The following is a 12,425-nucleotide window of genomic DNA, read 5'->3' on the forward strand; positions in this document are numbered from 1 at the left end:
TGTTCCTCAGGCTCTGATTCTATCCATAAGTGACCCGTTCCGCGTGGTCTATCAGTGGCTAACTTGGAGCAGGGAGATAGAGTCTTTAAAACTTTCCATTTGATTCTTGATGATTAAAACTCTGTGCCTCAATTTTCCCTTCTGTGAAATGGTGGAGATGTTGCTTGGTAAAGGGTAAAGATAAAATTAAATCGAGTGTCCCCGATGTAAAGAAGGGCTTTTAAAAAGTAAAAGATGACAGGCCGGCATGGCTCAGCGGTTGAGCATCCACCTAGGATCCAGGATGTCGCGGATCGATTCCTGGTCAGGGCACATGTCCGGGTTGCGGGCTTGATCCCCAGTGCCAGGCAGTGCAGGAGGCAGTTTATCAATGACTCTCTCATCGTTGATGTTTCTATCGCTCTCTCTCCCTTTCCCTTCCTCTCTCTGAAATCAATACAGATATATTTTTTAAATAATAATAAATAAAACAAAAGGTAAAAGATGTCATACAAATGCAAAACAGTAGCTCGATTATTGTTAGATTTCGGATCAAGCCTGAAATGACTAGAGCTTGTCTCTGGCTCCAGCAGGGCTGTCACTCTGGGCAATTTGATCTGCCGCTTCTTCGCTCCCCCTGTCTCCCCGAGATATCCACCAGAGGACGCAGCTCCCCCAAAACTTTTCACCCTGTGCTTGGCTGGAGAGACTCATTCTTGCCTCCCTGTTAGTCCATGCCGGTCCTTAAGTCACCATAGCCCGAGACTGGGCCATCCGTTGCCATGGGGACGGAAAGCCATGACGTCACCATTTTCCTGGTTGGGGTGACGGAGTCTACACCGTCCTAATCCCAAGACTTCCTGCAGGGACCTGAGCATGGAGGAGGGAGACTGAACCCAAAAGACTCCCTCCTTCCCCTACCGTCTCGAGCGTCTTCCTATTCAGGAAGTGGGTGGTTGCCGCCTCGCGTGTCCGCACTAGCACACCGGAGTGCACGCGTGGGCACGCAAAAGGCCCGAACCTTAAGAGTGTGCTGATCCCATCCTACCCCTCCGAACTTCGCCCAAGCTCCGCCCCCACCCTACCCTCACCCCCACCCTCAAGGAAGTCAAATCAGTCAAATAGCCCAGCTCCGCCTGCCCCAAACCAGCAGGGGCCCCTTGGCTCCCACTAGCGCGCTGGAACCCTGCTCTCCCGCCTAGGTTTCCCGGGGTCCCGGCCAGCTCCCCTGGGCCCCGCCTCCAGGCTGCGCGACCGGGAGGCGGGGCCGGGGGCGCGGCCGCCGGGCTGGGGGCGGGGCAGAGGGGGGGCCGCGGCCCCGCGTGGGGGCTCGGCGCGGGCCCGCGAGATGCCGGTGTCGGCGGCCCGAGTGGCTGCAGCTGCAGCAGCGGGGGAGGCGGGGGAGGCGGCATCGGGGCCCGGGAGGGGGGCTGCGCGGGGGGCCGGCGCGTAGCCGGGACCATGGAGGGGCAGAGCGGCCGCTGCAAGATCGTGGTGGTGGGGGACGCGGAGTGCGGCAAGACGGCGCTGCTGCAGGTGTTCGCCAAGGACGCCTACCCTGGGGTGAGGGACCGGCGTCTTGGGAGGGGGAAGCTGAGGTCGCGGGGATGGGTGACTGGGGCCCGGGGGACGGACAGCAATGGGTGCTGGGGTAACCAGGGACAAGAGATAGAGGCTTGGAGGACCGGGGCGGGGGGGCGGGGAGGGAGTGTTGGGGGCTCTGGAAGGACTGCAGAGGATTGGGGTGGGAGGAACTAGGGATCAGGGTGAGATGATTGGGGTTTGGAGGAAGCAGAGGATCCCAGAGGGGGTGCTAGGGGGATGTCGGGGGTCCTGGGCATCGGAGAGGGGACGAACTAGGGGCTGAAAGGGCCAGAAGGGGTTCTGGAAGCCTAGCAGAGATTCCCTGAGGCAGCCGCTCCCAGGATCTCCCCTTTGCCCAACATCAAACCAACTTGCGTTCAGGTGCTGGGCTGGACGGGGTGTGGGAATGAGTTGGGCATTTGTCTGGGGTGAGGACTGGAGGATCTCATCTTGACCCATCTCTGTCTGCAGAGTTATGTCCCCACCGTGTTTGAGAACTACACCGCAAGCTTTGAGATAGACAAGCGTCGCATTGAGCTCAACATGTGGGACACTTCAGGTAGCCAACTCCCTGGGGTCACCCTGACTTCCAAGGCCCTCCTCCCTGGCTAAACCTTTAGGCTTCAGGTCAGCTCAGCCCATCCATCTAATTCTAGGAGGAAGGAAAATCTATTTTCTGCTTAAAGCCAGGGAAACTAAGGCAGAGCTTGCTGACATACATAGAAACCAATGCTGAAAGAGAAAAGCCCAGTATCCAATCCCCTCCGCTGGATTCTGCCTACCTGGGAAAGTTGAGAAGGAATGTTTTTTTATTTGGGAACATGTGTTTTAGGGGATTGGACTGGGTATAGGAAAGACATTTAGAATTTCTTTGGGTATGGGAACTACTTCTCTAGACTCAACTATAGAAATCTGAGATCAAGTCCCGAGAGAATGGGAGAGCTCTCTCCCTTCTCCAAAAAGGAGGAGGGTTTTTATTTTTACTCTGGTACCCTGGAGGTCATTAGAAGATGTCTGTCAGAGCCCAAAAAGCACATGCAGAATTTTGTGAGAATGTCGATTGATTTCATGAGCTTCTCAGACTCAGAAAAGATGAAGAATAATTACTTTTAGAGAAACCCCTAGGGAAGTAGCGAACTGTTTTCTGCCATCTAACCTCCCCTCTGCCTGCCCCCGCCTTGGAGAAACATAGACTCTTTGATGGTTATTAATAACTGCTCTTTTCCATTCTCTGATCCTAGCATCAGGTCCCCCATTCCCTTCCAGGCCTTCCACACACTCAGGATCCTGGTCTGCCCTCTCCCCTCTGTTTTCTCTCAGGTTCCTCTTACTATGATAATGTCCGGCCCCTGGCCTATCCTGATTCAGACGCTGTGCTCATCTGCTTCGACATTAGCCGACCAGAAACACTGGACAGTGTCCTCAAGAAGGTGGGAGCCTAGGGAAGCAGGAAGCTAGACTGAGGGAGACCAGAAACCATGGTCCTGACACAACATGAATCATCAGCTGGAGAGTGTGTGATGTTCTCATTCTCCCAACCCCCCTTTCCTGAAAATCAGTCCTCAGAGCTGGGTAGGGAATCTGGGGGTCATGGGGGAGAGCAGAGAGAGGTGCTCAAGAGATTCCTTAGCCACCCTCCCTATCTCCTTGGCCGTGGGAGCCCCAGATGGACTGGATGAGAATGCTGCTCTGGGAGCTCAGGAAACCCCTGTGGTGTCCTCTCCAGGCCCCTATTTCCATGAGAAAAGCCTATGGTGAAAGGACAGAAGTCAGCTAAGGCAGCCCCAGTTCCCAGGTGGGGGAGGGGAGGGCTGGATTTGTCTGTTCCCAGGAGCAAACTTGGGAAAGGGGGTCAGAATGGGAAGGCTCCAGGCTGGCAGGCGCTTCATGGCCCCTGAATTAGAAGCAGAGTGCAGACCTTCCAGCCCTCCCCCAGCCCTCTCCCCCTTCCCCCTCTCCCACACCCCATCTCCGCTTTCAGCTCAAGCCCACCATCCCACCTGCTTGCTCACACAGGAGTCCAGAGGGGTGTTGGTTTCTGCATGCTCTGATAAAGGGTGGCCTCCTGGTGTGGAGCATGGTTCACCCTTAACTCTACTTTCTTTCCCCAAATAGTGGCAAGGGGAGACTCAGGAGTTTTGCCCCAATGCCAAGGTTGTGCTGGTTGGCTGTAAACTGGACATGCGGACTGACCTGGCCACACTGAGGGAGCTGTCCAAGCAGAGGCTTATCCCAGTTACACATGAACAGGTGGGACCCTTGACCTTTGACCTCATCCCAGCCTAAATCTCCCACTTCTGACCCTCTGAGTCTCTGATTTGAAAACACCCTATTTTATTCATCCATTGTCTTGGCCTCTAACCTCTGATTTGATCCCTTGACCTCCTCCCTCCCCCAGCCCTCAGCCTCTCTGCGCCTTGCTGAAGCTGCAAGCTAGGCCTCATAACTTCCTTCATGCGCTCCATCCTTCCAGGGCACTGTGCTGGCCAAGCAGGTGGGGGCCGTGTCCTACGTGGAGTGCTCCTCCAGGTCCTCTGAGCGCAGCGTCAGGGATGTCTTCCACGTGGCCACAGTGGCCTCCCTTGGCCGTGGCCATAGGCAGCTGCGCCGTACTGACTCACGCCGGGGACTGCAGCGATCCACTCAGCTGGCGGGAAGGCCAGACCGGGGGAGCGGGAATGAAGGCGAGATACACAAGGATCGAGCCAAGAGTTGCAACCTCATGTGAGGAGCCGGCGAGGGGCAGAGTGTCAAGAGGGGTGGTGAAGGGCACAGTTGTTCCCCTGCCTGCACCCTGGCTTCCTGACCTCCTGCCTCTGGCTGGAACTTCAGGGCAGGCTGAGTGAGCAATTCTCCTGGGCAAGGGACCCAGAGGCAGAGGGTGCCACCATTCCCAGCATCCTCACCCCCCTCCTCTCCACAGGAAGTTGAGGGAGCTAGCAGGGCAGGCATCTGGGCCAGGAGCTGGGATGGGGCAGGGGGCTTAGAGAAACTGCCATCGAGCAGTGACCTTGGTTGAGTCTCAGCATGTGAAGGGTGCCTTCCCTCCCCGCCTCCAGTTCCCATATCTTGATCCTGGCTTCCTTCCCTAAGGAAAGTGTCCATTCCACGACCTTTCCTTTTCTTCTCCTCTCACTTCTACAGCTGTTCTCACTCATCCTAACCTCCAGGCAACATGCACTAAATTAAAAATCGAGTTGAGAAGCCCCTCCCCCCACATACCCACCAGTCCTAGCTTCTCCCTCTCTTCCCCCAACAGTCCCCAAATAAAGCCCGTGTCCATGGAAAACGGCTGTGGCTTTAGTTTTGTTGCTTTCTAAAAAACCAGTCTACCAATCTCTAGCAGCAGGAGGAAAAGTTAGACTTTAGGAAGAACTTTCCTGTCTATGCTCACAGAAGCAGCAGAGGAGGTCACGGTTTGGATCAGCAGTGTCCTTCTAGGAGCCAGAGGTGGGGAAGTGAGATATCTTGGGAATTTTCATATCAGTTAATGAGCCAGACGATCCTAAAGCCATCAGGGGGTTTTAAAGTGGACTGATGTGCAATTCATTACTCAGCCCAGCTGGGGCCCCCTGCTAGTGTGGGAAGGGTCCTGCTGAAGTGGTCCAGGCCCTTTGCTTACCACCTCCATACACCCTCGCCTTGGAGTCTGCTGGTGCCCTGGGAGTTGTGGGGGTGGGGACTGTATCAAAAACCCCCACATTACAGAAGCTGACCCTCTGCTGAGGGAAGTTTCCCAAGGGGACAGAGGTTTGGTTCTGGGGTCTCCTCAGAGGGGGAGCAGGAGTTCTCACCCTCTTTCCATCCTGAGCTCTTTGATGATTTTGGAGGGAGATCAGCTGAGTTTAGGGCCACCCCCCCCTCCCCAATCCCCTAGAGAAGGAAAGCTGGTGGAGGGGCTGGCTGGAGCACTTGTTGTCAGGAAAGACAGTGCTGGTCTGTTTTCTCCGGAGTCTGGTTTCACATTGTCCTGTATTCCCTCCCTGGCTCTGGTCCCACTGGCCTCTTTTCGGTGACATTCTCCCCCAGGAACCATCCCTGGCCCTCCCCTCCCCCAGCCCCAGACGGTTCTTCCAGACATACTCTGAGAGAGAACACAGACCTTACCCTCCCATCTGCTGGGATTCCTCCCCTAAATCACAGCCCATCCCTCCCTCATTCATTCAGCAAATATGTACTGAACACAAACTGTGTGCCAGACACTGGCTTGGGAGGCTGAAAGGACCAGTCTCTTTGCTCTGGGGGACCAGCCCATTAGAAAAAAGAGGTGCCCCAGGTATGACAGTGCCTTGGCTGTGGGAGTTCCTTACAGCCTCAGGAGCCAGTCCTCTGAGCCAGGTCCTGAGGGTTGAAGAGGAGTTCGCCAGGCAGGAAGGGGGTAGGAAGGGCACTCGGGACAGAGGGTAGAGGATGTGCGAACACATGGAGGTGAGAAACAACATGGCACTGTTGGGGCTGCCATGGCCAGAAGGGCAGAAGACAAGGCTGGGAAGGTACATTAAGGCCACTGCAGGGCCCACAAAGGAACCAGGACTTCCTTCTGAGGATGTGAGGAGGGATTTCAAGCAGAGAATGAAGTGGCCAGATTTGGGTTTTGGATAGATGGTTATCTGGATGAGGTGATGGGGGGTGGGGGACTTGATTCTGAGGCGTATCATTTAAAATAGCTTCTCCTTTCCCTATGCCTTGAGTGGAAGAGAAGTCCCCACACACTCCTGGCTCATCCGATACTCTTTTCCCTCCCTCTCCTCCTGGACACTGTCCTGGTCCATCTCAACCAATCTCCTCAAAGATTCTGGGACAGTTTCAAGGGCATGGGGCACCCCACCCTCTCAGACTGTGACCTGGTTAGAGGCTGACTCTGAGACCCTCCTCAAGGACCCTAAATCCTGGGTTGAGGGTTCCAGAAAGGGCTGGGGCTCCCAGGTCCATCTCTCAGTCTGATCCCAGAGGACTGACTCCCCCCCTCCCCCTCCAGAGAACTGCCATACCATCAACTTGGGATTTTGGGCCTTGTAGCTTCTCTTCCACTTTGGACTTGGTACAAAGCAGGCTCAAGCCTGTAGCTGCCAAAGTGCAGTGTTTGTGTCCCTTTCTTCTCCCAACCTCCCTCTCCTGCTGCGCTCGGGGAATGCAAACGCATTTCAATATCCGCCTAAAGCAAACATAATTAGGAAGATAAATCAGCTGGAGGAGCCCCCAAAGTTTAATACATTTCCAATACCACTGGCAACAGATTTTGGTCCCCTCTGCAGGTCTGGGTTGCCAGACGTTTTATTTCTAGGGAGGGGCTGTACCTCTGGGCTGAGGAGCCCAGTAGGTGGGAGGAGGGAATGAGGCAGTGCCTTGACCTTCAAAGCCTCTGCAGGCTGGAGGGAGGGAACCTACCCCCTACCCCAATTCCAAGAGTCAGACTCAGCTTCCTCCTCTGCAGCTGTTTCCCCCACAAATTAGACACCCGTTTGGGAAACAATGTAGCCTCGTTAATCATTTAATGAAATAAACAACTAATCACTCTGTGATGCTTCCAGTGTTTCTTAACCTCAGCAGTCAGCCTGCCCAGGAGGGAGGAGGGGGAAGAAAGGGCTGGGGTTGAGACTGGGGCAGGGGCAGGGGCAGGGACTTGGTCTAACCCCTGAAATGCTTCAGCTGACAGAGGGTCATCTCCTTGTGACTCCAGCCTTCCCAGCAGGCACAGTCATGTAAAGAGCTTAAGAATGGGAGGCAGGGATTGAGGGCCTGGGTCCCAGCTCTTCCCCTCCCTCCCTAGGGAGCCTTTGGCAAGTCCCTGCACCTGTCTGAACCTCAGTTTTCACACCTGGAAAAAGGGAGCTGGTCACCACATCTACCTCGTGTTGTTGAGGAAGATTCAGAGGAGAAAGGATGTAGAAGAACTGTTTGACCCTTTAAAGAGGGCTGAGCTGAAGTCAACCTTTATTCTTGACCACTTAGATATCCAGTGCTGCTGAGCTGGGCCTGAGGGAATCAGGAAGGGCTTCTTGGAGAGGGCTTCCTGAGCTAGGGATTCCAAGGCTGGAAGAAGGCAAAACACACGAAGGGCAGGTGGCTGTGTCTTGCTATCCTAAGGACTAGAGAGGGCTATAGTGACTCCAAAGACTGAGGTCCCCATTTCTCTAAATGCCCCCATTACCTTTTCTGAAGTCTCTGGGTGAGGACTCCACGTTGCCATGGTGACCCCACGGCAGACACCCTCAGCCTGAAGGCTGAGGGAGGTAGGAGGAAGGGGTCATGTCTGAGGTTGCCAGTGGGCACCATCAATCCTGGCACAGCTCTCTCCACCAACTCCACACTCTCTTCCCCAGGAAAGGGGTTCAGCTCTTCTAAAGTATCCCCACTTCCCTCTCTGCTAACAAAAGACTTTCTTCTACACACTACAGCCCCTCTCCAGCCTTCGCCCTACTGAGTTCCCAGGCCTCCCTCCATCTCTCTAGTCAATCCCCTGTTCCCTCTCCTGAAGGTTTGGGGGTGAGAGTCAGAAAGGGGGAGGCTCCAGGTCCAGGCTGTGGGGTGATTCCCAAGCAGCTACCTCCCAGGAGCCAGAGAGACAAGAGGGACATGTACATAAGTGCTCCTCCCCCCAAGAAAATGCCTCTGCTGTTGACTCCTAAATAACAGATGTCTGTCTGCATATTAATGAGATTGGACGAATAATTGGTGAGTTTTTCATTCAGTGTCAGAATGAACCCGGAGGCCTTATGTTCATGCACATAGACACCCACTCACACCCCGGCTCTCCCCTTCCCCCAGAGCACAATGAGACAGACGCAGATGCTGGCAAGCTTGACCCACAGAGGGGAGGAGCAGACAGGAAACTGGGAGGGGGTGTCAGCAGGAGGGATACCTCTGAGGTCTGGGACTGGGTTTGTCTTGATTGCCATCTCCCCAGCCCCCCAGGGGCATAAGCTTGCATTTGTGAGATTTCACCAGTGAGCAGAAGGGGCCCAGAGGAAGGTGGGAACCTGAGGGTAAAGAGGGTTGGGGGGGCAGTGTGCGAGGCAGGAGCTGCCTAGGGGGAGCAACAAAGCAGTGGCCTCCTTCAGAGAGGTTGTGCCTCCCCCAAACCTGGAATCAGCAGGTCTCTTACCCTCTTTAGCTCCTGTGCCAGGGTGTGAGGTGGATCAGTAAGCTACCACTTAGCAGCTGGGTGCTCTAGTGCAAGTTACCCAACCTCTCTGAGCCTCCTTGTCTCTAAGAATACCTACCTACCTTGCAAAATTGTAAGAAAATGAGTGTCATGTGTCTTAGTGCTTGGTTTATAACAGGTCACAACACATATTTGTCTTCTCCCCACCTATCCCCCTAAACACACCAACACAGTTTCAAAATTGCTGCCTCTCCTGCCAGACCCACCCTTGTTAGGGCAGGGGTTAATTAGAAGTTTACTAATTATCCTGGCTGCCTGGAAACTGAGAGGAAATGATAGAGAGGGGCAGGAACGGAGAAAGAGGCGATTAGATGGCCACAGGAGAGAAAACTGAGGGAAACCAAGGTCTGGAATAGAAGGAAAGAAACCAGAGATAAAGAACGCTGAGCCAGCTGGAAATGGAGTAGGTATTGCAGGCAAGTGGAGTGAACCCTGGGATGAGTCTAGAATCTAGACTGTAGATTCTAGAAGCCCCAGTTCTGCCATGAACTCACTGTTAACCTTAGCAAGTCTCACCCCCCCTTAGCATCTCAGTCTCCTTATCTGTAAAAGGATGAGATTGGTGCACTCTGTAAGGCCCCTTCTCATTGTGTGAGAGTCCCAGTGGCCTGGGGGAGCACCAGGGAGGGAAGGTGGGCTTGCCACCTCCCCACTATGGCCCATCAGTCACTCTTGCTCTGTCTCTTCTTCCCCTTGGTAAATGGATCTGCTGCGCCAGCAAACAACTGTCCATTGTGTCCTAATGAGAGACGAGCCGGGAAAACCAATCACTTATGATGCAAATGAGCGGCGGCTGCAGCCTCTCGCTTTCACTGAGTGCCTCTCTTCTGTCCAGACCCCATCGCTGCCCCAGTTGGGCCTTTCTGCCTAGCCCCAGTTCCCATCTGGTCCTGGAGGAAGAGGGGGGAGGCCCTTCCCATTGTCACTCATTGCCACTCCCTGCAAGGAGCCTCAACCCTCACAGCCTTGAGAGGCCCAGCTTCTCTCTCAGGGCAGCTCAGTTTTTGTTTTCAATTGAGGTGAAATTCGCATAATATACAATTAGCCATTTTAAGGTGTACAGTTCTGTGACATTTCACGCATCCACAGGGTGGTGCAACCACCCCCTCTCTGGGCTCAGGTGTTCTCTGCCCACCTCCACACCCCACAGCCTCCAGTCAGTGGTGCAGGGAAGCTGCTGAGGCCTCAGCCAAAAGTCAAGGAATAATAGAGGCTGGTGTTGGGTAACAGCTGAGAAAAATCCAGAGCTGGCCTGGGGTGAAGGGGACAAGCCCTGCACTTTAGGATGGAGCCAGGGGAGAAGGCTTGGGCTTTGCTGGGAAGGGAAAGATCATTAGATTATCACTGCCTTCCCCATCACAGCCCTGGGGCCATATCTTTAGGAAATGGCCTTTTGAATTCCTATGTAGATTTTTTTTTTTTAAGTTTCTCTGGCATTTGGTTAGAAACCAGATCTTGGTTTCCATGACTTTCAGAGCATCTATGGGCTTGGGGATGATCCCACCTTGGCAGCTGTGGAGGGACCTAGAACAGCCCTCACAGGCCACATGCCTCCAGGAGAGACTTTTCCTCACCAGGCCCCCAGGAACAGTCTTCACCAAGGGAAGATTTTCTACCTACTTGGCACTAGTCTATTCCAGAGTCCCAGAGCCTGACAGCTGGGAAGACCCACATAAGTTGTAGTCTGAGTTTTCTCTTGCTACTATACAATACCATTTGTTTTTGTGTCATTTTGAAAAGAAGATGGCAAACATCTGCTTACCTGTGTGTCTATTACCTTCAGATTCACCTTTTCCCCCCTTCTCTAATCTAGGACAGCTGGTAATGTTTAAAAAAACCAAAAAGCTCTTCTGGAATGAACCAGTGCCAACTGCTGCAGCATTGCAGAGAAGAAACTTTACAGGGTCACAAACTTTCTTTTCTTTTCTGCAGCCCCTGCTCCTACTCAAGTGGAGTCCACACTCCCACTCTGCGAGACAAAACAGTCTAGACAATGTAATGAGGGAATTTCCATCTGTGGCCTAATGAATAGGGTTACCTGGGCTGGTTAGCTCCAGGTCTGCTACCAAAATTCACTGGGTGACCTTTGGCAAGGCCCTGGCTTTAGTTTTATCACCTATAAAGTGGGATAACAATCTTTACCCTGCCATTTCCCAGGGAACAAGTCAGGGGAGAGAAATAATGGTTGCGCCAGGGCTTTGAACTTGCACAGAGATTATCATGAACATCATAATCATTTCTGCAGTGATGGCGGCAGCAGTTTATCTGCTTTGAGTAACCAGCTTGGAGGTGGCCTTGCTGGAGGTCACATGGATAGGGGACGCTCATGTTCTCAGTCTGGGTGGGTGTTCTGTTTGTTTTTCTAAATTTTATTTATTGAATTAAAAGAGAGATTTGTTGTTCCACTTATTCATGCATTCATTGGTTGATTCTTTTATGTGCCCTGCAACCCTGGTGTAGGGTGAATGTTGTTGTTTTTTAAAAATATGTTTTTATTAATTTTTTTTTAGAGAGGCAGAGGGAGAGATAGAAACATTGATGAGAGAGAAACATCGATTGGCTGCCTCCTGCACGCCCCCTATGGGGATCGAGCCTGCAACCCAGGCATGTGCCCTAGACCTGGAATTGAACCTCTTGGTGCATGGGTGGATGCTCAATCCACCCAGCCACATTGGCCTGGCAGGTGGGTGTTGTTTTGATTAACAAAGGAGTAGGCTTCATGATAGGCAAGAGAGAATTGAGGAGGAAATCTGTAGATGTGGGCTGAGAGAGGAAGAGGGATTCTTGGGCATTTAGATCTCATATTGTTTTTGGAGTAAATTGGGGTCCTAGAAAAATGAGTGGGGGAGATTGAAGGGAATTAGCACTCCCAGTGGCAGAATGTGGATAGCTTATCAGGGACCAAAGTTCTTGAGGGTGGGGCCAGCAGTTGGATAAACCCTTCACTCAGTGACACCATTCATTCATCCTTAACCAAAAAAAAAATTATATATATATGTATTAGATTTCAGAGAGAGAACAGGAGAGGGAGAAATAGAAATATCAATTATGAGAGTCATTGATTGGCTGCTTCTTGCACGCCCCCTACTGGGGATCGAGCCCACAACCTGGGCATGTGCCCTGACCAGGAATCAAACCTCCATCTCCTAGATCATAGGTCAATGCTCAACTGCTGAGCCACGCCGGCCAGGCGCGTTTGTTCATCCTTGAACTTATTCACTTGGCAATTACTCGTTGAGTACCTAACAAGGAATGTGCCAGGCACACAGCTGGATTACAACAAAGATAAAATGATAATAATCTTGTCCATTAAGACCTTCTAGTCACAGAAATAACTTATTGAAGGGAGAAAGTATCCTAAATAAAGCAAAAATTCTGGGGTGTTCTGAGTGGGGAGATTCTGGCCTGGAAGACCTGGGAAGGCTCTATGGAGGAGGTTGGGCAGGGGCTGGGGGTGGGGTGTCAGGATTTGGGCCTGCAGAGATGGCAGAGCAGAATTGGCTCAGCACAAGAGAGTGTGAGCAAAGTCTGTGGGTCCCCATATTTGTTGGTCAGGGTGCCTGAAAGGGAGCAGCAGGTGAAGCATGAAGAGGTTGGGTTTCGGCTTGGGATAGAAAGTCTGGGGAGACTGGGTGAGTGGCTCAGAGAAATGTATCCTTAGAAGACTGTTCTATATTTTCTCTTTCTGGATCAGGCG

General features: G+C 52.8%; 1 protein-coding gene across 1 annotated transcript; it reads left to right on the forward strand.

The window, feature by feature from the left end:
* The first annotated feature begins 1,299 nt into the window (after positions 1 to 1,299).
* Positions 1,300 to 7,081, forward strand: RND2 (Rho family GTPase 2). Its single transcript, XM_081161969.1, has 5 exons — positions 1,300 to 1,542; positions 2,035 to 2,122; positions 2,884 to 2,993; positions 3,679 to 3,813; positions 4,037 to 7,081. The coding sequence occupies exons 1-5, from the start codon at positions 1,441 to 1,443 to the stop codon at positions 4,289 to 4,291; spliced, it is 690 nt and encodes a 229-aa protein (XP_081018095.1). The 5' UTR covers positions 1,300 to 1,440; the 3' UTR covers positions 4,292 to 7,081.
* The last annotated feature ends 5,344 nt before the right edge of the window (positions 7,082 to 12,425 follow it).

Source organism: Miniopterus schreibersii (genome assembly GCF_964146895.1).
Source record: "Miniopterus schreibersii genome assembly, chromosome: 16".
Classification (NCBI taxonomy): Eukaryota; Metazoa; Chordata; class Mammalia; order Chiroptera; family Miniopteridae; genus Miniopterus; species Miniopterus schreibersii.

Excerpts from the sequence above, each read along its gene's own strand:
- RND2 (XM_081161969.1), top strand. The coding sequence starts at position 1,441 with ATGGAGGGGCAGAGCGGCCGCTGCAAGATCGTGGTGGTGGGGGACGCG. Across the intron at positions 1,543-2,034 it reads CCAAGGACGCCTACCCTGGG|AGTTATGTCCCCACCGTGTT; the intron begins GTGAGGGACCGG and ends CTCTGTCTGCAG. Across the intron at positions 3,814-4,036 it reads TCCCAGTTACACATGAACAG|GGCACTGTGCTGGCCAAGCA; the intron begins GTGGGACCCTTG and ends CCATCCTTCCAG.